Genomic DNA, 26,155 nt, shown 5'->3' with positions numbered 1-26,155 from the left:
GAGAGAGAGCAGGAAAAGGGGAATTTAGGGAGGATAGCAAATGCTTTGCTTCAGTAATTGGACATGTCACATTGTGCATGCATCTATGTGTGTTTGTGCTGTTAAGTCCAGTAGAGAGTTGGCACTCTGAGTGGTACTGATACATTTTGTACTTGAAAGGGTATTAAATGCTTGCTGTAGATTGTAGCAAAATAACCCTGAAGATAACTTCAGTCACATGAACTGGAACTCAGCTCTGCTCTGGGCCAGAGAGCTTAAGCACCTAACAATTCCATAAGGAAGGGAAATGCAGCCTGATGTTTTTGTACTTCACGTGAAGTCAAGTCCACTGTGCCTGAGACCAAAATATCAAGACTGAAGAGCAATGCTATGAAATTATGCTTGGGGTCTAGTCTGAAACACTCAAGACTGCTGATGAAAGCAGCTTTATGTAATTGTTTATGCTGCTGTTTTAATGCCATTCAAATTTGATTATTTTCTGAACTGTGCTCTTACCAAGGCCCTAAGGAACATCTGTAACACTTAGTGGTGTTTTTGCAGGGATGAGAAGGATGAGGAAAGTCAGAAAGAAAAGCTAATATTGTCTGAAGACTGTGAACTCATTACAGTAATTGATGTGATACCAGGCAGGCTGGAGGTCACTACCCAGCACATCTATTTCTTTGATGGTAGCATTGAGAAAGAGGAAGGTAAGCATGATCAATATCTTTTTATTTTCAGTGTAGTTCAGCATTCTGCTTTTAGTAGGCTGAGTTTATGTTTTGAAAATGAGTGTCAAAGTAATTGTAAAGAGACAAGTTGTTGGTCTGTACTTAAAATTAATATTGCACTTGGTGATTAGTGGCTGACTGATCCCTTCAGAATCAAGAATCTGGAGCTGTAATTTCTGAGCTGGCAAATTGATTAACTATTCTTAATATTTCTTAAAAATAACTTACTAAGAAACCTGCTGACTGAAAAAAAGTTACTACCTCTAATTTGCTTTGTAAATGGCACCTCTCTGTTCTCTTTCTACAACAGATAGTGATGTACTCATGCATTGATTAAAAAGTAGCAGTATGTCAGTGTTAATCATCTATATTAATTTAGGGAACTTTAATGGAACATAATGGAACACAGCTGGCTATGAAAACACTGAAATTAAATGTTGGACAAATAATAGTAAAATTTCCCAAGTCAGTATACCAAAATGTTCAGTCATTGGGAAATCTAAACATAAAAGTTTGTTTGAGCCTGTTTAAGAAAGCAACAGTAGTTGGTTCATACTTTTTGTCAACAGAATACATTTATAATATGTCTTTAGTCAGAAAACAAAAGTGAATTCTACATTCCATCATGTATTTCTTGCTTCATTTCTTTCAGCACAACAATATCTGAAGTTAATATTTTCCTAGCAAAATGGTTAATCATATCAGCTATAATACTTTCCTCTTCTAGGAATAACTCTGAGGTGATTGGAGTTAGTACTGCACTGTGTCTGTATGAAAAGGTTTTTTTTCATGTATATTCCAACTCAGTAAAGAGAGTGTTCCTCCTAGGGGTAGGTTTTGATTTCAAATGGCACCTTTCTCAAATTCGAGAGATCCATTTGCGTCGGTACAACCTGAGGAGGTCAGCTTTGGAGATCTTCCTTACGGATCAAACCAACTATTTCCTCAACTTCAATAAGGAGGTATGGGTTTCCTAAATGTCATGGATTCATGTCATAAGCACAAGGTTAAGTTTAAGATCAGTGATTGTATTTGAGTCTGGTGCCTTTCTTAATACCATAACACTAATAGCAAACTGTTTGCTTTACACAGTCATCATGGAAAAGTACACTGCAGTCTGGCACCTAGAAACTGATTAATTGTGAAAAGATAAAACAAGATTCTCCTTTTTCCTTTCTCTCTCTCTGTTATACAGAATGATTATTTAACTAAAATCACATCAGTAGTAATCTAAATGTCTTGAAGCCCATCTTTTTAAAGATTGAATAAATTAATTGCAAATGAAAGGAGACTTTCTTTTTAACAACAATATTAGAAATCATTGATATTCAATGGTTAAAGAGTAGTGAACATTTTCCCCCTCTGGGTAATATCAGTGACCCTTTTTATGAGGAACTATGATAAATTTCAGAACTTAGGGTGAGTTACGTACTGGTAGGTCAGTGTACTAGTAGGTCAGCTCTTAGAAAATGTTGTGTGGTTTGGTTTTGATGTGAAGGATGTCACATCCATCCATGTCCAAACGTTTTAAACAGCAAGAGATCGAAGTACTTGAAAGTGTAACTGTGTCCTAATTATTTCATATTTTAATTAGGAGACAAATTGCTTAATTGTCAGCTTCAATCTCCAGAATATTGTTTTATTAGTGCTGTTTCTGACAGGTACGAAACAAAGTATATAGTCGGATACTGTCGCTGCGCTCTCCAAACATTTCTGGGACCAGATCGCCACAGGAGCTTTTCAAAGCATCAGGTTTGATGCAGGTATGAGACCTCAGCTCAATGGTCTAAAGAGTTCCTCTGCTTTTTGAAGGACTCCCCCAATGTTTAGATGGCAGCTGCCAATTTGTGCCCTCAGCCTGGCCCCTGAACTTCCATGTGCATAATTTTAGGATGGTTTGGTGTTTTTACAGTCAGGTAAATGATTATAGCCAGCTCTGGTAATGTGATTGAAAGGCATTTTAGCATGAACATAAAACATGGCAGATTGGCTTCTGGTTTTAGTCTGTGATCTGTGCTGTTTTGAAACTTCTTTCACTGGATGTGCAAATGATTTTCCCTGCTATCTTTTCATGATGGAGCTTTCAACAAAACTCACATGAAGATGAAGTGTGAATTAGTAATATTGGTAAAAAAGGAAAATGTCAAAATGTCCGTATTACCATAAACACAGATAAATTTTTAAATATAGTAAATGTATTTTATCTTCCATCTCTTTATGCCAAAATTGTTTTCTCTGAGGGAGGAAGCTTTACAAATAAGTTTAAAGTATTGGAAATATTTTGATTGTTCTTTGTTTTCCTGACAATAAAAACTCTTGAGTTGTATATTTACACAGAGAAAATACCATCTTTCATGACATATCTCCATCACCCTACAGACAAATACTGAGCTCTTCTGAACACAGCTCTGTCTGTTCTTTGGTTTAGAATATAATAATGGAACAAACAAAGGTGCACAGACAATTTGGTTTACAAATTGTTAACCTGTACTGTTAACCAATGGGAGAAAAATTTATAAATAAATCTTGATCTTAGCACTCAGATGGATTTCAAAGTTCTGTTCTCCTTTTTATCAGTATCTGCACACTTGCCTTCTTTTTGTTTCTCTTATTTTTCTTTTACTTTTTAGCAAGGTTGCTAATTGTCTGCTGCTCTGGATTTGAAATAGTACTGCCACCAGTCAGGATCTGATTTCAATTAAATATAGATAGCACAATCACTGAATCAAAGGGAAAATAAACTTCATTATGAGAAATTGAATCTGGACTTCTATGCAATTTTCGTGGTCTTGTACTTTTCACTTGCCAGTGCTATCCTCTGGCATATAGATACTGACAAGATGTGTAATTTGCAATAAATATATCTTTGATATAGTGAATTCCATTTAATCTTTCTTTGTCTTTCAGAAATGGGTGAATAGAGAAATATCCAACTTTGACTACCTTATTCAGCTAAACACTATGGCAGGACGAACTTACAATGACCTTGCTCAATATCCTGTGGTAATTAAAAAGTTAATTTTTAAGTTTTTGCCAAAGGTATGTGTTTCTTCTGGTTTGAAAGATGTATTTTTAATCTCTATCTGATGTTTGACTTACTTTTTTTAGTTTCCCTGGATTTTACGAGATTACACCTCAGAAGAACTGGACCTGAATAATCCTGCAGTATTTAGGGACCTGTCCAAGCCTATAGGTGTGGTTAATGAGAAGAATGCTAAGACTGTGAAAGAGAAGTATGTATTTGAACACTTGGTTATATTTCTTTGTCTTTTCTAAGCCTCCAGGCTAATAACACATTTAAAAAATAAAATTGTGACAGTGAAATTTGTGAAGCTGGTTTTATGACATAACAGATACACTTGCAAATGTGGTTGGTTTGTTGTTCCTGCTGCATTCAGACTATATTATATAGCACTCAGTTATATGGCAGTGAAAGGACAAAACTCACTGTTATAAATTTTCAGTTGTTTCTCAGCTGTGGAGATGAAAAACTGAAAGATTGTAGAAACAATTCAATGGCTTGAAAATACATAATGTGTCCCATATCTGCTACAAGATAGGGAATGTGAAATCATACTGCTTAGTTGAGCTGCCTAAGAGGTAGCATTGAGCCTAAATTTGCCCTTCCTCTTTTTTTCAAGCATAGATTATTATCTTCAAAATAAAATAGGTCTCAAGTGACTTTCAGCAAGTCATCTCTAGGTACCAATGACAGGTATTTACACCCACACAGTAGTTAATGATTTTTCCCTTGTTTGCTAGCCTGGGCAGTGAGTGTGCTATCATACCAGACTGCAGTCAGGTGTCCTCCAAAATCTTCTGAAAACTTGGAACAGAGAGAAGACTCTATCCTGACTGTAATGAAGTGGGTTCTCTAGAAGTATGTTTAACTACAGTTTCTCTTAGCAGCCTTGTGAGGCTGAGGAATGTATCAGCCAGATGGTGGCGTGGTAGAGTGAGTTTGCCAGTAGAAAAGGAAATGGGCATGAGTGTGGAAAAGATCTCTCTTCTGCATCCTGCACAGTCAAACACATTTCCTAAGTCTTGCAGGAAGCCATCACATGTGTATTCACTAGTAAATATTCATTTTAGTGGTGGGGGGTGTGTTGGTCTGTTGTATGAAGTCATCAGTCCCGTCTTCCCTTTGTCTGGTTTCTGACTGGTGATAGCAAATGCCTAGGGAAGAGTATAACAGGCATGCAAAGGCTTGATCTGGTGCACATTTTTATCTTTCTGCAGCCTATTTCTTAGGGACTTTCCAAGTAAGATTTGGAATCTTCATGTTTGATGGCACTCAATGTATTTTTCCTTTCTTAGATTGCTGTGGTAATTTCTTTTGAATTTTTGCCTGGAATAAGCATAATCCACATGTAAATCAACCATAATGCTCAGTTGTATTTATAAATATGTCTTTTGTCAGATATGAGAATTTTGAGGATCCTCTTGGGATGATTGACAAGTTTCACTATGGGACACATTACTCAAATGCTGCTGGTGTCATGCATTACCTCATTCGGGTAGAGCCTTTCACTACACTCCATATCCAGCTTCAGAGTGGCAGGTATGCTGGGCAAATAAGCAGCCCCCTCCTGCTTCTTCCTTGTCATTTTACTGAGGGAATTGTCAAAGTCTAACCTGGATTTTCTGATCCACAGATTTGACTGTGCTGACAGACAGTTCCACTCTATTCCTGCTACCTGGCAGGCACTCATGGACAACCCCAATGATGTCAAGGAACTTATCCCAGAGTTCTTCTACTTTCCAGAGTTCCTGGAGAATCAGAATGGTATACTGACTGCTAAGAATATTCTCACAGGAAACTGTTTCTGTATTCTTCAGAAAAGAATTGTTACAGCCATTTGTGAATGCTGAGGAACACTTCCTATTTAAACCTTATTGTGTGATTGTAGACATTAATCATGATGCTGGCTTTAAACTGTTCAGTGAAGATGTCAGTTGTGTTAAGCAGCAGCCTAAACATAGCTTAAAATTCAGGCTATGGGTTTAAGGATGGCTAAAAATAGTGTTGTTTACCGAATGGAGAGATCAGAGATGCTCACTGGGATGTTTGAAAAAGTTAGTAATAGTTAATACTGATTAAATACATAGCAAAAGTTAAAAGATATTAATTATAATTATTATAATGCTGATTAAAAAGACAATATCCTGCATTCTGACATTAGACTCCTTTTTAAATTCACATTTGTTTAGTGATTTGTTTCTCTATCTTTGCACAATTTGAAAATGGATGTGTATGTTTGTGCTGCTACAATCTACTACAGTTCTAAATTAGAAAAAATGAGAACTCCCAAGTCCCACTTTCAAGTTATTTAAGTGTTTAGAGTTGTTTTAATGATAGCTGGTGAGATTTCAGACTTCTTAAAAGCCTTGACTTTATAACAGTTTAAACTTCTAAGTAACACCCTTCTGATGAATAACCTTATTGAAGTGTTTTGGACTCTTAATCCTGGCAAAGCAAATGCAGATATGTTTACAGATGGATGTGTAAAAGATGAATACTACTTCTGTGGTTGGGACTTCAGCTTCAAAATAATTTAGATATTTTTGGATAGTAGTTATCCAGTATAATTTATAATTGTAAACATGCAGAACAGAAAGTAGTCTCCTATGTCAGTGGTAGACTTATTAGGGATTTTCTCAAAATCCTTCTCTTGCATTGAGAAAATAAAGATTTTTAATCTTTACTGAGAAAGCAAGGTACTTGAAATATTTTGTAGCAACTCTAAAACTTTTCTGAATTATTCACCAGGTTTTAACTTAGGCCAGCTTCAAATGTCCAAAGAGGTGGTAAACGATGTTGTTCTTCCTAAGTGGGCCCACTCCCCAGAAGACTTTATTTATAAACACAGGAAGGCTCTGGTAAGATGTTGTTTGTATGTGTAACATCATTATAAAGGAACTGCACCTGCACACTGTTACTGTGGCTTAAATGTAAAACTAGTGGGATGGTATTCAAACTAGAGTTGTGGTTGCATTGACATTACAAGTGCCATTGGAACTTCCAGTTAAAGCTCTGTGCGTGTTGATAAAATGTTGAAAAGAGCATTTAATCTCTTGGGCATTTAGGCCCTAATGATTTGGGCGTTTGCTGTCCTATGAGATAAAATGCAGAGGTATGTGAGTAGGCTTCCTTTGCTATTTAAAGATGACTCTGTCTGGTGTTAGGTTACCTTCCCTTGCACAGGTGCATTTCAAAAGTGCTTATCTTTTGTGTCACTGTATTGATTTTCCCTCTTACCTGGCAGTTACTGCACATAGCACACAAGATTCTTATGCTTCTGCCCTATATACTGCTAAATACCTAATTTGTGGATACTTTTAATTTAGAAATTGAATCTTTTCCACAGAGAATAGTAAAAACTTCAAGAGGGAGCAGTATTTCTCTTATTCTTACAAGAGCATTTTTTTCCCTCTAGGAATCTGAGTATGTTTCTGCTCATCTTCATGAATGGATAGATTTGATTTTTGGCTACAAGCAGAGGGGACCAGCTGCAGTGGAGGCGCTTAACGTGTTCTATTATTGTACTTATGAAGGTACAACGCATGTTCTCGTGTCATTGTCATCAGGCTTGTGAGTTTTCATTATCAGACAGTACACACTTGATTTGTGAATGTACCATTCAGTAGCATATGGTAAGGCAGATTTATAGATGAAATATGGCAGCAAACCTTGTAATGTGTCATCAAAAAAAGTATAGGTTTTTTAAAAGGAGGGCTGTTATGGTTTTTTGTCTTTTTTTTTCTAAAAGTTACTAGGTTTTCTTGCCACTTATTTACTTGCTTAAAAGCATATGTGGGAAGAGGTTTCTTGTGGTTTAGAGTTCAGGCACATTGCTTGAAAGCAACTAATATTAGAGACAAATCTAATTTGTTAATTTCAAAGCTAACTTTTGGGTGGTTTTTGTGTGCTACTTGTTGCTTGCAATGAGATAAATTACAATCTGAAAACTCTACTCTGCATGTGGAATTTTAAGTGTCTCAGGGCAAGAATTGCAGGCCTTTGTCTTATCAAATGAATTTAATTTAAATGGAGGCATTGTCTGGGGCTTTTTCGGGGGTAAAGAGTCATAATGCTGCAAGTAAATTAAGTTGACCATATTGGTTCTTAATAAGTTGTTTGGATTATCTTCTTTCTTTTTTTTTCCTACTCTTCATCATTCTGATTGTGATCCAGGGGCTGTGGATTTGGATGCTTTAACAGATGAGAAAGAAAGAAAGGCTTTAGAAGGGATGATAAACAATTTTGGGCAAACTCCCTGTCAGCTGTTGAAGGTACTGCTTTTTTGCTCTCTCTCAACCAGACATGTGTGGTTAAATACAACTGAGTTACAGAGACTTCTGAAAAAAACAATGGTTTTTAAGGTAGTGGTTTGTAATTTTAGCAACATTAATTCTTTGCCACATTACCAAAGAACCCATTTTCAAAATAAATAAATTTACTTCAAGAAGGGATATTAGGTATTTAAGATTGTTTTCCCATTAAGATTCTGAGTATCTCATGTGCATTGAACAAATTGATAAACTAGTCTAATTTGTTACTCCTTCAAATATTGCCTCCTAGGAGCCCCATCCACAAAGGCTGTCAGCAGAAGAGGTAGTACAAAGACTTACTAAAAGTGATACCTCTACTCTGAATCTCTTCCAACACCTCACTGAGCTGAAGTCATTCTTCATAGAGGTAGATGTGTTACTTGAAATTGTTTGAAGTCTTACCTGAAATTTGATGTACTTGAAACAAAAGGTCACAACCTGGATGAAAATAAACTTGCTTCCTATTTAGAGAGAATATTTTACAATTCAATGTGTATTAAATGAGCTCTGTCTTTTTAGTTGGCTTCATAGAAGTTGAATCCCATAATCTGCTGGCTGCTTGTGTGGGTGTTGAGTATTAAATTAGTCACCACACCAAGAAAGCTGCAAGCCTCACTGGTGGTGTGTGAGGAATCACTGAACTTGGTAGTTAAAGTCCCTGATTGGGGTCAGGGTTTCATCTGCAGAGTTTGTGATGGAGCTTACCTGCACAAACTGAATGGGTGTGTGTGCCAGTCCCTTAGGGTGCTCTACAGGTCTGACGCTGATTCCAGAGGCTGTGCATCTTATTTTTTACAGCTTCTAGATTTATCCTTTAGCTTTTGGATATAATCAGATCAAACCCATGTCCTTTCTCTTAGGGAATTAGTGATGGTGTGCCCATTGTCAAAGCTGTTGTCCCCAGGAATCAGTCGCGCTCCTTTATTTCTCAGGGAAGCCCAGAGATCTTGGTGAGTTGCATGTGTCAATACTGTTCTTAAACTGCAGATAGTCAAATGGCTGTATTTTTTTATGCAGCTTGTAGAGAAATATTCTTAACTGTTCCTCTTCAAATGTGTTCCTTTAACCTGAAGCAACTGTCAGTTAAGTTAAATATTTATCTTCCATGGAGAAGGCAGGCTGATTTATTGAATGACATTTAAGAGCTGATGAGATATGACTGTAAATTATAGTGAGGCATATTGTAAGTTGCCACTCGATCAACTTCCCTGCAACAACCAATTTGCTAATGCAATGCAGCCCAGATTTAAAATTACAGCATTGAGTTATTAATGGTGTCATTGTTTGTCATTGCTTTCCAACTAGTATGTTAAACTACACCATATCTGGTGCATGCACATTCCAAAGGCCTGCACTGTTTCTAAAACTAACTCTCACACTAACACACATTCTTGTACTATGGCAGATACCAAATAATGAAAGGAGAACAGTGGTTTTGTATCTGCATCTGTATATATGGCCTAGACACTGGCCCCAGTGCAATAATACCTCCATTTTGCAGGAAAGAATATTCCAATACTCCTATTTTGTATGTCAAAATTATTGTCTTGGCTTAATGTGGTACATTCATAGGTTATTTGAGCACATCTAAAATTCTCCTTATATTTTTCATAAATATCTAAATCAAAGTAACCTTGAATATTTAGATGCCTTTGTTACTTCCTCAGAAATGAAACTGTGGTGCAATGTTTGTTAAACTCCTTGTGTTAATATGTTTACTATTAACAGTTAGTATTCAGAGAAGAGAAGAAGCAGCATTTTAAACTAAATGACTGATTTGTAATTAAGTATTTGCGAGGGGTTGGTTGGATGGGATTTTTAGTGTTTGTCTCCTCCCATCCTTCCTACCCCAACTCCTCCGACCTACGTAGAACATAGACTTTTCTAATATGGTTCTGTGTACCACACGTGGATTAACTCATCTGAGTGGGGTTTTTTTATTGATTTGTTTGTTTGTTTGCATATGCTTTTTCCTTTGTGGTAGGTTTTCAAAAAGCCTCTGGTGGATTGTATGCAAGCTCCATTAGCATCAAGGCAAGCAGAAAGCAAACCTCTGGGTTTCATCAACTTTTTCATTAAACTTTTTTAGGTAACAACAAGTCTGAACTGTGTTATTGGAACTCATGGTTGGCTGCCTTATGACAAAAATATTTCCAACTATTTTACATTCATCAAAGATACAACAGTGACAAATCCCAAGTAAGCAAATTTTGAGGAGGGGTCCAGATGAATGCATCTAAAATAATGAAATACAATAATTGTTGAAAATCAGTGAAAATACTGTTTTCACTGTCTGGGTTTTAACCAAAGAATGCATCTTTTGGTGTTCAGTAATATTACCTCTAATCTGTTATAGCATTCTAGTACAGTTATGTAAGTGGTATTTCGGGCTTCATTCTTAGAGCTACTTCTAATTTTTTCTAACTATCAATCATGAAAACTCATTGTGGAATCTGAGATAGTCTTCATACATTCTTATGCTGTAGTAATACATAGGCATATGTGGCATATTTGGATTTTTTGCTTTTAGAAAATTCCTTTTTTGTCTTTAATGTTACAATGCTTAGTAGGGACATGAATTATCCAGTTGTGTAAAAGGCTGAAAAAAAACTAAGATGAAATCTTGCTTCCAGTCACTGGTGGCAGTGAGAGTTTTGCCATGGATGTAGCCTCTTCTATAGATGGAATTCATTAGTGATGTTTAAAGACAGAGGAAGTGCAAAATACATGGCTGTGAACCAAAGTTACTGTTAACTGCTCGTCATTTGCCTGCAGAACACAGCGCAGCATGAGCGGTCCTTTTGCCCCAGGGCTGGAGATCACCTCCAAGCTGTTTGCAGTGTCCCATGACGCAAAGCTGCTCTTCAGTGGCGGACACTGGGACAACAGCATCCGAGTGACATCCCTTACCAAAGGCAAACTGATGGGACAGCACATCAGGCACATGGGTCAGTCACTCTGTGTTGGGAAATGGAAAGGGTTTTGTGTGTTATTTGGTGGTCCCAGAATATAGACATGTCCCCTGGGCACCCGAGTGTAGCAGCTCTGCAGGAATGGCAGCATAAGAACAGAAGAATGCTTGAATTGTGATTATACATAAATGCTTGAGCATGGCTTTTCAGTCACTGGACTGGTGCTTTGATGTAGTTTCAAAATAAGGCTTGTCTACCATTTTTAGGTAGCAAAGTTGAATGTGTCAAGTGGGTACATTTGGCTGTATGATGATTTCATTGTTTAATAGTGTCACCACCCCTTATCACACTAGAGTATTTCATGCTGACTGCAAATCAGGATACAGTGTGACAAATTGTATCCACATTGTCAGTCTGAGGGAAAATAGTCTTGATTACCCATGTGACAACTTTGTCTTCTTTTCTTTATCTAGATATTGTGACCTGCTTGGCAATAGACCACTGTGGAATTCATTTAATTTCAGGCTCCAGAGATACTACCTGTATGATATGGCAAATTGTTCACCAGGTGGGTTATTTAGACATACTCAGAAGCAGTTTCTGGATGTATTTTTTCCTCTGTTTTGCTATTATGTTTTAATGATTTCTTTTCAGATTTGTAAGGAAGATAGTGCACTAAAATCAATTAGCTTAGTAATTTTGCTCCCATTGCGTTCTCTGAAATACTATACATATCAGTTACTATATAGCTGAAGTGCAGTATTTTAGAGGCTCTCTTAAAGATTTCATAGATTATTTTCAGGGCAGGCAAATAAGAATTTTACATTTCTAGACAGTTCTTCACTCCTAGTAGTTGCATTTTAGCACTGCCTTTTCTCTGTGGTGGGTATTGATAACTACAGCAAAGACAGCGCTGTCTATTTACCTGCGTTTGCACTGGCATTTGAGAATTCTTTAATATTGGTCTCATGCTTTCACACAGTGAATGTAGTTGTGTGATCCACATGTGTACTTATACTCAATCATGATTTCCATCATTATGCATTTAGATGCTGATTTCTGATTGCTGCATTTAAGATACACAAGTAGGATTAATTGCTGGGGGAAGCTGTCATGTTTCGGACAGTGGATTTCATCAAGTCACCTTGTGCTTATCGTGGAACTAAAGTCATCACATTAAAGCAGTAGAGTGATGAATAATTGCATGTGCTTTTGTGGAAGCTGTCTTTATGGTGGGAGTATTTATAATTCTGTAAAGAAGTACTTTGTAGTAACAGTGCATGGTCAAAAAAAGTAAGACCTTAGTGCTCATACAAGTAGCTTTTTGTCTCAAGTGGGGATAAATGTTGGAGATTTTTTAGTTTATCTTTTCATGGTGAGTTAACTCACGCTCTGGAAATTATCTTTATTTAGAAGTGCTTTTTCTGAAGATTTTTCATGTGTTTTTTATAAATAGCTATATAAATGCTACTTTATGCATAGTAAATGTTTCTTGTGAGACTTTTATCTTGGTCTTTACAAAGCGGCAGCAATGGACTCATACTGGCATTCCCATTCTACTTGTCTTCTCTGCAGTGACACCTTCTGTATTTTGATACTTGTTCTGTATTCCTGCATGCTTCAGGCTTTCAGGGCCTGATTGGCAAACAAATCTTTATCAAAGAAATGAAAAGAAATAGTTTTCTGTAGCACTATTTACAGTACCTTCTCTCTAAGGACAGTTCTTTCCTTAGAACTGGTTTGAGAATTAGTCTGTATATGCTGACACTACACTCTGATACCCTGCAGTTATGTGGGGACATTGCTATTTTTAATGAGTATTATTCCAGGATTTCCTTTGTGTATTGTACTACTGGTAGTCACTGAGAAGTACTATTTGCTTCCTTTTCCTTGGAAAATGGAAAGAGTTGCTGTTATTTTAAGTAAAAGAAAAGTAAATTTCAGCTTTTTTTAAGTTTGATTGTGAAGATAGGGCTTGATTCCAGGATAAACTCTAAGAACTGGACAAGCCCAGATACAAAGGTGAAGAATGAGTGTGTGGATGGGGTATGTGAACAGCTCCTGTTAGGCTTGCTCACTGTTGTCCTTGCACTCCTGGACACCTGCAGGGGTAGGAAGGAGTCAGCAAAGTAACCTTGTCTCTCACACCCACGCAGTAACGACATGTTCATTCATTCTTGGGATTTCAGTAAGTGAGGTGCTGACATAGAGGGTAATACATTGATACTGGAGTGGTGAGTTATGCCTTTGGCTTTGACCTCTATCAAATATACACCTCACACAACTGGTACTGAAGATACCAGAAGTTCATTTTTTGTTTGTCCTTCAGCTGCAAGAGAATGTGTCATTGCACTTTTTGTTACTCTCAGGGAGGAGTGCCTGTAGGCCTGGCACCTAAGCCATTACAGATCCTTTATGGGCACACAGATGAAGTTTCGAGTGTTGGCATCAGCACTGAACTGGACATGGCAGTGTCAGGATCCAGGGTAAGCACCTTCCTACTTGTCTTTTTTTTGCCTCTTCTCAACGAAACTCAAACCATATCGGGTGTTTGAAGTTGATTAAGAATAATAGAAAAAAAAGTCACAATTTCACAATCTCTTTCTTAAGCCTTGCTTATCAAGAAGATAGTTGCCATCCCCTTTGCTGTCTGCTTAAATCAGACTATCTCAAACAGCTGTGCAGAGCATAGACCTCACCTACCATGTGGTGTTATTCTGCACAGATGAGCTTTAATATGTGTGGACTTTCTTGGAGATTTTAAGCTTCTCATAGTAACAGAGTTCTGATTGTTTCTTCCCTGCTGTGTTAACCCTGAAGGTTCTGTGCCAGTTGGTCATGTTATGCCTTACTGTACTGCACAGGCAGGCTGCTGAACTCTGGCTTTGTACTCCATGTAATGCCTACTCATAAATGTGACCTGTGAAGTGGCTGATTTGCTGGCTATCCTCCCTCTTGCCCTACTTGCATTTGTTTTTTTCATATGCCTATAGTACCTGGTCTTGAGGGGAAGGCTTCTTTTTGCAGAATTCCTAATGCTCAGGAGTCCTTATCTCCCACTAAGGATTGAAGTGCATTTAGAGTATTCCCTGTGTCCTGTGTATGTAAATTCTGAGTGTTGTGATAACTGTCCTGCTGAATATCCACTGCCCTCGATGTGCTTGCTGCAGGATGGCACCGTCATTGTCCGCACCATTCGGAAAGGTCAGTACGTGAGGACTCTGCGACCCCCTTGTGAGAGTTCTCTCCTGCTGACTGTTCCCAATCTGGCTGTGTCCTGGGAAGGCCATATAGTTGTCCACACCAGCGTGGAGGGAAAGACTACTCTCAAGGTACTTAAGTTTGTGGAAAACCTCGGTTTCTGTCACTGAAGTTTTTAATCATAAGTGTATCTAACTTTATCTCATTTCCCATAGTAATGAGGCTTTTTGAGCGTGCAGTGTCAGTTTCCATATTTTTTTAAATTTTGCTGGCCAATTCAAGTGAAATTTGGTTAAAGGTAAGTGGATATTGTGCTCCTGTGAGTTTCTTGAAAATCTACAAACACCTGCAAGATGCTCAAGCACACATTAATATGTCTTCCTGTGAGAGCCACTTTGGACTGAAAAACTAGGGAAACAAGTTCCACTGTGCACAGGAACAGAGGCTTATAAGGAGAGCAGCAAGTTCTGGGTGCAAGATGCTCTGTGTCCATGGAGTTTCTTAGTTTGGGATTGGAGATACAGCTATAAGGTTGTGTCTGTTGAGCTGTGTATTTGCTTTAATAATGGTAGAGGTGTTGTGATCTCTTTAAACATAGGAGATTTCTTGGAAAACAAATCTCTGATGTAGGCATACTAACTATATTAGGAAGATGGAGAGAAAAGAGATTCAAGGTTATGCCAGGCTGGAAGAACTTAAGATGGTTTGGTTATTTGCATCTGTAATCCAGCAAGAAGTCATTGGCTTGTCTAGAAAATGCTTCTGGATCTAGCTCAGTGGAAATATGCTTGTTTCCTTCTGCTTTTGGATTTGAGAGGGCAAGAGAGGAAGAGGGGTGGTAGCAAGGCTGAAGATGAGTGCAATCTTGCTTTCTTCTTTCTTAACAAAAAACAGTGGCCTGTCTATTAAATCCATGGATGTTTCCAAGAAATTTAGAATTGATTGAATGGGCTACAACATTACATCAAGAGGTAGCTTCAAGAACTTCCATACAGGACCTTACCTCCACACACATGGAGTATAGGCTCACTACTCTTGCGTCATTCAACAGGGAGACTGTTGTCAGCATTATCACCTGTGGGTTGTTGCCAAATTGGTGCCCTTTAATGAGGAAAAGATACAAGTACAACACTCTTCATCCTATCAGTCCTCTGTGACATATTTATTTTTGATCTCTTCAGGATAAGAATGCATTACATCTCTATTCTGTCAATGGAAAGTATCTGCGTTCTGAGACTCTGAAGGAGGAAGTGTCTGATCTGTGTGTAACTGGCGAATACATCGTCATGGGCAGCTTGCAGGGATTTCTTTCCATACGGGATCTCTACAGGTAATGTACCAGCATTTTTACTGAGATACAAATATGGAGTCTTACAGATAAATGGCTGTGTAATAAACTTTGCTTGGTGCTATAGGTGCTAGCTGTTGCTTTTTCTGTGTTCCCCCAAAAAAAATTGTTTTGGTGGAACTAGGATGCAGAGAGAAATAAAATGAGAGGTTGTAACAGATCTCTTTCTTGCCAGACATTTATCCCAATTAAACACCTAGAACTGACAGGAGGAGCTGTCAGTTTGCAAACTGGTGTGATTAGTCACAGGGAGCTCAGCAATTGCAGGATCAAGCCTCACATAGTTCTACACCGAGTTTTAAGCTCCACTTAAAACAAAACAAACATCCCTCCATTGCTCCACAGAATGGGAGGGATGTTTGTCACTTAGGCAGCTGTGGGACTAATGTCACTGTTTTTCAGTGAAAATGTCTTAGCTTATGGACTTAACCTATCCACATCTGGTTTTGTTATTGAAGCTCTATTTTGGGATAAAACTAGATTCTTAGGATGCAGTTAGATAATTGAAGCTGCAAATTTTATCCTTGAGAAACTGTTTTATAGTGCATCCTGTGGACAGCAATTTCACTTGCATGAGATTCTTTGCAATATGTGCAAGCAAAAACATGATTTACTTTCTCTGTGGTTTTTGTTCCTTTCAGCCTGAGTCTGAGCATCTCTCCCTTAGCCATGAGACTGCCAATCCACTGCATTTCTGTCACCAAAGAGTACAGCCACATCCTTGTTGGCTTGGAGGACGGCAAGTTGATTATCGTTGGTGTTGGCAAGCCGGCAGAGGTAAAACCCACCATCAAGAACTTTTTCTACCAAACAGTGGGAAGTTCACTTATTTCTGCTTTCCAGTTGAGCAAGAGGTCTCCTCTATGGCAGGGTAAATTTAAGAACAAGTTTCAGTTTTCAGTGGGAAACAAATAACTTTTGAGACTGCTCTACTGAAAGTTCTAATTAAGAATCAGATGTGTATAGGGATCGCAGATGGGAAGCTCAGCTGGACTAACTTCCAGACTTTATCACTCACATCTGAATAAGCAAAGTCATAATAGCTAACCTTTTCTGAATTGGGATAGTGTTGTCAGCTTCTTCTTGATGAAATAATTTTCCAGAAGAAAATTGGAAATGAAAGAGAGCAAGCTACTTTCTTTAATTTTTTTTATGGTTTCTATCAGATATCTTTTAATTTGCATTGACTGACACTGGGAGAAAAGGTATTACTTATTTCTGTTGAGAGTCTCTAATGGCAATGCACAGGGAATCACTTCTGTAGGTTCCCAGTATGCTTGTGCTCCATATGGTGAATAGAAACTTGTTGGTCCTGCATATGCAATATCAATTACAAAGCATTTATCTCTCAAATAGATATGCCCAATTTTTCTTGTGCAAAACCATAGTTTTTGCTTTAATTACTTCTTGTAATGACTTTCAAAATACTTGAGTTAACTTAGAACTGCTTATTATCTTTATAACTCAATCTCTGTTGTACTGCTATGTTATTTATTTGAAAATGTGATTATCACTTTTGCATGATCTTTAGTACATGCTGGAAAAGTGTGTATTAATTCTATTTTATATTCTAAATGTGAAAACAGAGCAACTTTATTTGTCAGTATTTTTAAATTTTCTTGCTAGGATATACATAGTTTAATACTGGAAAAATATTCACACAATGGTAGTCTGATTTTGCTTGCACTGGATGTGGAGGGGAGATTTCCACTGACTTTCAGTTTTCTATTGTAGAATTGAAATGGAGATGATTATTATGTGGTTAAACATATGGTTGTAACAGCAGATTTAAAGCCACTGTCATTTCTAAGCTTCCTATTCTGTAGAAAAGATCTTCTGTAGGCTGAAATTTGTGTGTATCATTAGACTGAAGGCTTTTTGTTTTCTTGTTTTCATTTTTTAATCACATCTATTTTTCTAACTATGCAGAAATTGTTGTTTCAAAGACTGGATTCCTTTTATGGTTATAGAGGCTTTCCAGTGACTTTTTTCCCAGGATTTTCTGTTTACAGTTCAGATGATATGCAAGCTTAACATCTATGTAAATAGGTATTTTTTTTTAACACAAACATATAAGGAACAACATTATGCCCCAGATTTTCTAGTTTTCTATAATGGCATCAATCAATATATTTGAAAAGTGTGTGTATGTGTGGTGTTCATTTGTTGAATGACTTATTTTGGAAGGAATGTGTTAATTCCTGGAACTTTATCTGTATGCAAAGACAGTGTTGTAGTTCTGGCTTTCAGTGGTGATATTGATCCTTAGGACAGAGGATTGGATCCTTAGCACAGACTTGCTTTAATGTGCAAAAAGTGAAATGCTGCTTGCTACCAAGATTGGCCCTTAGTGTTTCTGCACTGACAGTTTCTAATGTGGAGTATAATAAACGCTTTTGTATTTTTAACAATTACTTAGCTGTTTTGGATGTTGCAGAAGTCTGGGCAATTATCACTTGTTAGTGTTAATCCTGGTCAGTGCTGTGCCTTTTCTAGAACACTGCTGCTGTGCTGATACAGCTCAGAAGCAGGTAACATTTGTAGTAGTAACTGTGAGGAACTGTTCTCAAAGTTGTACAGGCATGGATCTTATTTATTGAACTATGAGGATTTTCAGAACCTAATCAGCTGCCAGGCTGATCACTAGGGGCCAATCATCAACCTTGTGCTTAGGTAATGAAGAGTTTCTTACAAACTGTTGTCAGATTGTAGACCTACCAGATGCTGGATTTAATATGGCCTCTGGTTGCTTGTTATCCATCTTATCCTATGGAATACTCTCTATGAATTACTTCTGCTTTAAACATTCCACTGAGCTCTTCACCCAGGATCTTTGGAAGACTGTATAAATTTGATACCAGGAGATAACCTTTCTCTTTTTCCTTTATTCTGCTATCACTGTCCTGCATCTTGGCTATTTTTTTTCCCACTTCTGGCAATTTCTGTTTGAAATCTCTAAAATAAAATGTCCTCTCTTCTCATTTAGTTCATTTTTGCTTGGCATTCACCTCTTCTTTTCTCTTCCTATCAAAATAGCAATCTAAACACTCTTTGTAAGCCGTTTGAAGTAGGTTAAGCATATAAGTACACATTAGTGGGTAATATCCCTTTAACTGTTCAAATTCAGAGAAGAATGTGGTTAGTGTTTTGTCTGTTGTTTTTTGTCAGTCCCAAGAATAATCCCTAAGTGTAACTTTTAGTTTATTTTCAAATAATTTTTGTTGGTATATTTTGTTTATGCAGTACATTGTAGTGTCTGCATTTCACCAGATTCAGTGTCTGAATTCTTTTTTAATTTATCCACCTTATCCCTTCCCCCCTCCTTTTGTTTCTCTGAATTACTTTCAAACAGATGCGCTCAGGTCAGCTTTCCCGAAAGCTGTGGGGATCAAGCAAACGGCTCAGCCAGATTTCAGCAGGAGAGACTGAATATAACACTCAAGATTCCAAGTGATTGCTGCTTCTACATTCTCTCATGGATTCCAGAAAAATGCTTAATCTTTTGGCCACTTTAGATGTATAAATATGTAATTAGGGCTTTGAATGTGAAGCCCTTTGATTCTTGTTGATGAAGAACTTACGGTAGAGGTATCGTAGTAAGCATATGTACTCAGGCAAGTTAGCCTGCTTGCATATTTGTCCTTAACTGTGTTGACTTGTTCACAGCAAAATCCCTCTCTCAACAGCTGCTAAAACTGTGGTTTGGGAGGGCTAAAAAAACCCTGAACCATCCCCCCAGAAGTCTTCAAATCGCCAGATTACTAATTGAATTTAAGATAAGTAGCATTTGATTTAAAGCTGAGTAGGGCCCAGATGCTCCTTGATAACAAACAAGATATTTGGCTTTGCTTTGACAGCACTGTTATTTCCCAGTAAATTAAAACTCTGGTAGTTGCAATAGTTGGATTCACAATTGAATAGATGATGGTTTACGACCTTCTCAGTACGTTTGTTAGCCTAATGAACTTTATTACAGTTTGTTTATGTAAATGGCTATTGCTCTCTTCTTTTGTGTAGTTCCAATTTTAGGCTGCTCTGCAAGGGACATCTGTGTTGCACTACTTTATCAGAAATTGTTTTAAGTACAGACATGAATAACTTCAAAGGAGTTGGAGGTGGTGAAGGAGCTGAAGGAGGTAGGAAATATTGCTGCTGAAAATTATTTATATTGTTAACTTAAGACATACACCAAGAAATCCTATTATATATTTAACATCTTGCAGAAATACCCAGGAAGACTCATTATCTATATTGGTCAAATATCAATCTGCTTCATTAGTAAGGCTACTTCTGCAAACAAAAGATAGATTTCCACTGCAGAATCATTATGCAACATTGCAGCACAATTCAATTAAAAATAGCACCTGTTTGTTTCTTGGCTTGGTGTTCACCAAACCAGTTGTTAACCATATTTCCTTTTCTGTAAAAATAAACAGGGAAAAACAGATAATATATCCATTTTCAAAATGCATTTAAGGCCTGGTAAAAGAAAATATCAGATCCTTATGTGTGCTCTATCAAATTGCTTACTATGTTTTGGAGAACCATTACTGATTTTTTTTTGTTTGTTTGTTTAGCAATACATGATGATAGAAGGGTGTGCATTTTCCTAGCAATCTGATATTTTTCTAATGTTACTGATTGAAATGATAAACTCTATACTGTTAGAAAAGCTGGGTGCTGAGGGAAAACACGAATTTCCAGATCAGCGTGCAAAGGTGTGTGTGTATGTGTATATATGTGTGTGTATGTATATATGTATATTCATGTATGTATTAAAAGAAGAAAATCCCATGGGGTGAGGGGAGCACAGATGCAAGGCAGGTGTAAGTGATTGTTAGCTAGAATGTTCCCTTTTGGGTCCCCCTTTCTTCCCTCTACCATCGCTTTTCTTGTTATTTTTTATTTATTTATTGAAATGAATGTGTGTTGTATCTCTCATAAATGTTATCAGATATGCCCTGTGGCTGGGGAGTTGTTGAACTACCTGAGGAACATAATGTATAATCTCATTTCATTAACTTTAAGCACAATATTTATTGACTTTATAGAAATAATAATATCTCCTTACCCTGCTAAAGGATAATCTTTACAAGGTGTGTTAGTCTCATTCAAACCGATTTCTCCTCCTCACTTTCTTTACTGGAAAAAAAAATCCCTCTTGATGGCTGATTAGTGTACTTGTAAAGAAAGCTGTGTTGCGTTTTCTTAACTTTTGTGAATGAAATAAATCAGATTAGTGAACAAGTGGGTCTATGCATAGTTGCAATATTCTGCCTAATCACTGTGACAGACTGGATTGTCTGGAAAGTTAGGAGAAAATAAGAATTATTTTCCTGAGTCACTTGCCAAGAGAAGATTAAACTTCCAAAAGTAGAGTGGTGTAGGTTTTTTCATACTCCACATATGTAAAAAAATTGTAAATTAACCCACATCCCATATTTTCAAATAAGCTGTAGAGAAGTGAAAAATACTATTTTTCATCAGTTACCTATCCAGTAAGAATACTAAGGATACTCTGGAAGTATTAAGTTTGTTCATGAGAATGTGAAGTATGTTTGTCGATTATGATTTCATGAAGAAAGGATTTCAGGGGAGCTCTGTATAGATTAGTTTAAAAGTATTTCAGCTCAGAATGTGAGAGCTTTCTGTGTTATGGGAGGTTGAAAACACTCAGCTGGGGAATTGAATTGATGGGTTTTTTATAGGTGTGTATTAATGTTGTGTTTAAATGCATAGACAAGGCCAAGTGTTTATTTGGAGGGAAAGGGGGCAGGAAATGATCATGTTTTAGGCCATGAGAATGAAGTGAAACAGGGAGATGGGTCTTATGTAGTGTTTGGTGGAAGCACAGTTTTCTTCTTGTCACTTGCACAGAGGGGTTTGTATAAGCATTTTAAAACATCCTGTTGTGGGTTAGGTACGTTTATACAACAGCTGACTTAACATTTTTCAATATTAAAGAATAATGAACACAGTGTGTCAGTTTAAGTAAAATATAATGTCACAATAATTGAAATAATTTATTATTAAGACCTTTGACATTTGAATACCATAATTTCAGTGCCTCACAAGCACTGGGTGATCATCACAAATACCTGGGACAGGTTTAAATGTGGACAGTTCTTGGGCTCTCAAACTCAAGGCTGGTCTGTGCTCAGTACAAAGCAGCAGTAGCAGCAGAATGAGGAGGGGGCAGGTGAGCTCTGAGCTGCTGCTTTATGCCCCAGGTAGAATGGCAACATCCATGGCCTTTGGGTCTGAGATCTGTTCCTTGGGGGTGGGAGGTGTGCACCATCACAGCTTGGCATCCTTGCCAGAGGCCATCTGGAAAGACCTCCATAGCTGTGAAAAGTCTGCACTTCGCCTTTGTTTAAAACCAGCTTTAAATAAAAAATGAGTCGTAAGTGTGAGCATTAGCTAGTATGTTGTTTCTTTTAGGTTTAACTTAGTTGCGTAAAAAGTAGAAAATAATGTTTAAAAATAGAAAATAATTCTTCTGATCAGCTGTTTAGTCAGTTGAATTGAAGACTGTTATGCAGTGCACTGTGAATTGGTGAACTGACTTGCATAATTCTTTGCTTTCCTCAAGTCAGTAAAGCTTAGGATCCAATTTTTTCTTTTTCAGGTAGTATTGGTGAAATAAGATTCTCCTTTGGTTTGGTTCAAAGGTTTAAGTGTAAAAAGCAAAGTTTTGAGATTATGGTATTCCAGTGAGGAATTTAGAAGAAACAAGTCTTAAGTGACATTTATTTCATAGCACTACATTTGTCAAGATCTTCTTTGTGATATCTTCATATGTTTAATTTTTGGAATAACTCTAATAATATTTATCAAACTTTAACATATGGTTACCTTTGAAGATGAGTAAGTAGGAGTATAAATATATATATCTAAAAGAAACTGAAAACTGACCTACTTTTCATACCTGTATATAAATGAGATTAAGTAGTTAGCAGTATTAACTTCTTCGTAGCACAGTTTGGAACTTGCGTACCAAAGGATATTTAGAAGACATCTCCTTTATTTCAAGTAAAATGTTTAAGTTTCTCTAAATCAATTTACTTATAATTTTTGATAGTATTTTTAGTTGTCTTTTTAGCTGTAATGAAGAATCCCATCTGGTCTTTGCTGGGTTTGAACTATACAAGCATACAGAAAGTGAAATGCTCTTCAAGCTAGCATCTGACTGAGGCAGATTTTTCTGTAACCAATGTACTTATCCATTACTCACTCCTAGGGTATCTAGAAACCACATCTTCTATCATCCACGTACCTTTACCAGCACAACATCATAATCCCAGTCCTAAAGTAACTGCATTTGTCCTGGTCGTTAAGACACATTGTGGAAATTCGATTTTCTTAGGAAAAGAATTGTTTGATATTAAAAAGAGTAAAAAAAGAAAAAAACGAAACCAACAAAACTACCCCCAACCCCCACAACTTCCCCTACAAAAAAAAAAAACAAACTCATCCACATCCATATTACAATTGCTTTGCTAATCTGCAACATTGATATAAAAAAAGCTCTTTCCCCTCTGGCATACCTTAGATGATGCATATGATCACAAAACAGGTTTATCGGTCTTCACAGGCTTTAAATGGCCAAATCAATTGGCTGTCTTATAAGGATCCCCAAAGTTGTATTTCTTTGTATTGAAAGTTGTATTTCTTTGTCCTTTAAGTGAGTGCAAAGAACTAAGTTTCTGCACTAGAAAAATTCTTTAACATAGTCCTGCTGGAATGAGAAATTTATTTTTGTAATGCACAGATTTGGTAACTCCTGCTTTAGTCAATGGGAGCTGTATACCTCACTTCTGTAAACCATGTCTTCCTCCTCCCTGTTGGCTTTGCAAACCTTTCCCAATCTTAATGAACAAAATCATTAGAAAAGATAAGTAAAGGCACCAAATGCTGCACAAAGCTTTTACTGTGTGTGTGTAATTAGTTGAAAATGTGTATCTCTATACAGATTATAGAGTGGTAGGGAGCTTTAGAGCTAGAAGGGGTGTAGAGATGTCAGCCTCCTTCTGCCCCTATATTGAGAGTCTCTGTAGACACATGCTCTGTATTGTCACCTGAAGCATTCCTGTCTTCCACTGCTAAAGGCACCTTGCTGACTATGTTAAATGCTGAGCTGAGGTGCTGGGAATATTTTTTTTTTCCCTTTCAAATAATTAAAAAAAAAAAGCATGCACATTAAGTGCATAACCTAGAGTGAGCCTAGGGCCTGATGTAATCACTACTGTTATGTGAAAGCACTACATAGGCTTATATTTATTTGAATGGAAATTCAAGCATGTGCTTCAGTGCTTTCTAGGTCTTTTTATGCTTTCTAGCTTAAAAGCTGTGTTGGTTTTGGCTGCAAACATGACACTTGTTGGTAGTCTCCTTTTGGGGAGAGTAAGTTTCCATGGTATCATATACATGTGGGTTCATTGTATGCCAATGTTAGAGTCAACTGAAGTGTTCAGAAGATGTCTTTCATTCCAAGGAGCCAATCTTATTATTACTAAATTGCCCTTGGAAGCACATGCTTTTGAAGGAAGCAAGTTTTCTAAAAAGCTATTTCATTAAAAAAAAAAAAAAAATTGGTAAAATGCTACTGTTCCCTTCTTCGGTGTTATGGATATCAGATGCCTGAATGTAAAAATGCCTGAGTGGCACCATAGCATGCTCTGCATTTCAGTTGAATGCCATTCACCTTACTCCAGTCTTGAACACTCCATAAGTGAGGAACTGCTTGCAGTGTTTAATCCAAGGTAGCCTTTTTTTCAGTTTTAACTCAGCTTTTTGCTGTGCATCTGTGGAAGAAGACTGATGTGTCTTTATTTTAGTTCTCATTTACCTATGTGGCCCAAATAAAATAGGTGTTCCACTTGTTTTCAATAGAGTTCCTTCAGTGTGTGTTCTTCCTAGTTTTGTCCAGTGGACTTGAGAAATTTGGCAGGTATTTCCAGAGTTCAGGACTATGCTTACACTCAGCACAGACATAATTTCATCACACATCTTCTGTCGCAGAAGCATGATTGTCAGTATAGATTATGGTTTAAAGCTGCTAAGGTGTTTTGAGATTGGAATATAAAACATCCAGCCATAGATATCATAGATCTAACTGAACTTGGAGGCCACTTGTTTATTTAGCTTCCTGTCTAGTCAGTATTTTCCTTTCAAGGGAGCCATATTTTTTGCCTTGAAATAGCTTTAAAGTAAACTGAAAAATTGCACCTGACAGTACTACTTTAGTCATAAGCAGCAGTGAGCTGTTTCTTAAAGAAAGCCATGAGGGGAAAAAAGAATTCAAGAAAAACTTGCAATATGTGTTCTGATTCTGCAGGAGCTACTTAGCACGAGATTAGAGAAATGCTGCATGTGAGACTTACCTCCCTTTGGTCAGTGTTTTGATGGAAGCTGTGACGCTACTCAGTTTGCCTGATGAATTTTTACTAAAGCTAATCAGGGGGTGAAAGCAAAGGCCTTACAGCTAAGTTAACCATATCTTCTGATAATTCTTACAGATTGTGCAATTACGTGATTACAAATGGATCTTTAAATGCCAAAAAATGCCTTTTTATAGAGTTAAATGTTAGGTCTGAGGAGTGTTGGAAATAGCTACTTTCAGAAATGAGCCTTCAGGCACTGTAATGAACTTGCTGTCTGTCTTCTGTGCAATATCTTTTTCCCTCTGGGTGCTTTAAGAGTATACTGTATGTCTTACTTTGGTTTGATCAATATGTTTTAAGAGTGTGTATATTGGCTAATGATGGATTTTTTTCCTGTACAGCATGGTGGAAGATGTTTTAAAATTTTGCACTTTTCTAGGATTTGCAAGTTTGTAACCTGAAAATTTTTAACATGCACACTTTTGTACATAATTAGCATTGTATATATTTAACATGAGTCTGAAGCAAATAAAAGTAATTGAATGCATAACTTCTCCCTTTATTAATAACACAAAAATTAAACTAAGTGTGGGAGTACACTGAATGAACAATTCTTTTAGGTAGCAGGTAAAAGTAGGCAGTGGGAACAGCTGACTCAGTGTCCTGTCTTAATTGTGTTAAGGCAACTTTTTTTTTTGGTGGGGAAGGAATCAAAGTGGACATGTCAATGCATAGACCCCTTCAAGCTTTGACTAGCTATGATTCTCCAAGTATTGCAGCAAAAAGTGTCTTTCTGCTGGGAAGGACATGTCTGAGACATGCACTGGGGTGAGGAAAAGAGTCCCCTAATGCATATTGATCTTTATTTATAAAGCTGAAGTACCCTACCCACTCTGGGACAACAAGCATCTCTTTCCTTTTTCCTCACTGTCTTCCCTATATAGTAACGTTTGCTGCAGAATATGGAAGGCTATGGATTCAGGGGATTGCTGTCAGTCAGGAGGAAACTGAAATCTGTTCCAGGCTCATGTTCAGTTGGTTTCTTACCCCTGCAAACGAGAGAAACCATGCTGTGAGTTTTAATGGGAGGTGAGACTACTCTGTTCCTGTCTGTTATTAGGGTTAGATCAAGGCACCCTTATTCTGAACAAGCAGAGTTTTGATTCCATCATGTGACATACATTTTAGATTTCTTAATACAGTCCGTGTAATTCTAGGTATGGATTCCCTTGTTCTGGAGTTCAGTGCATTAGGGCCAAATTGGCATTT

The 26,155-nt window shown here is 37.2% G+C and overlaps 2 protein-coding genes across 6 annotated transcripts in view; one reads left to right on the top strand and one right to left on the bottom strand.

The window, feature by feature from the left end:
- The window catches only part of NBEAL1 (neurobeachin like 1), an 80,153-nt gene extending 54,720 nt beyond the window's left edge, over positions 1 to 25,433 (top strand). For 2 of the 5 annotated variants that reach the window (XM_030952899.1, XM_030952897.1), the window contains 20 exons: positions 541 to 689; positions 1,539 to 1,672; positions 2,372 to 2,473; positions 3,618 to 3,713; positions 3,819 to 3,943; positions 5,131 to 5,271; positions 5,366 to 5,496; positions 6,481 to 6,590; positions 7,148 to 7,265; positions 7,906 to 8,003; positions 8,293 to 8,409; positions 8,903 to 8,992; positions 10,132 to 10,241; positions 10,818 to 10,990; positions 11,428 to 11,522; positions 13,324 to 13,440; positions 14,125 to 14,286; positions 15,337 to 15,485; positions 16,145 to 16,280; positions 18,856 to 25,433. In XM_030952899.1, coding sequence (XP_030808759.1) covers positions 541 to 689; positions 1,539 to 1,672; positions 2,372 to 2,473; positions 3,618 to 3,713; positions 3,819 to 3,943; positions 5,131 to 5,271; positions 5,366 to 5,496; positions 6,481 to 6,590; positions 7,148 to 7,265; positions 7,906 to 8,003; positions 8,293 to 8,409; positions 8,903 to 8,992; positions 10,132 to 10,241; positions 10,818 to 10,990; positions 11,428 to 11,522; positions 13,324 to 13,440; positions 14,125 to 14,286; positions 15,337 to 15,485; positions 16,145 to 16,280; positions 18,856 to 18,957 — 2,455 coding nt within the window. In that variant the 3' untranslated portion in view covers positions 18,958 to 25,433. Of the gene's footprint in view, positions 1 to 540; positions 690 to 1,538; positions 1,673 to 2,371; positions 2,474 to 3,617; positions 3,714 to 3,818; positions 3,944 to 5,130; positions 5,272 to 5,365; positions 5,497 to 6,480; positions 6,591 to 7,147; positions 7,266 to 7,905; positions 8,004 to 8,292; positions 8,410 to 8,902; positions 8,993 to 10,131; positions 10,242 to 10,817; positions 10,991 to 11,427; positions 11,523 to 13,283; positions 13,441 to 14,124; positions 14,287 to 15,336; positions 15,486 to 16,144; positions 16,514 to 18,855 lie in introns of those variants that run through there. The other 3 variants (XM_030952896.1, XM_030952898.1, XR_004060895.1) reach the window with 2 other exon arrangements.
- The window catches only part of LOC115906030 (alpha-aspartyl dipeptidase-like), a 7,046-nt gene continuing 6,319 nt past the window's right edge, over positions 25,429 to 26,155 (bottom strand). The window contains exon 8 of the mRNA XM_030952901.1: positions 25,429 to 25,935. Within this exon, the coding sequence (XP_030808761.1) occupies positions 25,857 to 25,935 (79 nt within the window). The 3' untranslated portion in view covers positions 25,429 to 25,856. The remainder of the gene's footprint in view (positions 25,936 to 26,155) is intronic.

Source organism: Camarhynchus parvulus, chromosome 7 (assembly GCF_901933205.1).
Source record: "Camarhynchus parvulus chromosome 7, STF_HiC, whole genome shotgun sequence".
NCBI classification, from domain to species: domain Eukaryota; kingdom Metazoa; phylum Chordata; class Aves; order Passeriformes; family Thraupidae; genus Camarhynchus; species Camarhynchus parvulus.
Note: the sequence above shows the minus strand (reverse complement) of the source record. Positions and strands in the feature narration are given on the sequence as shown.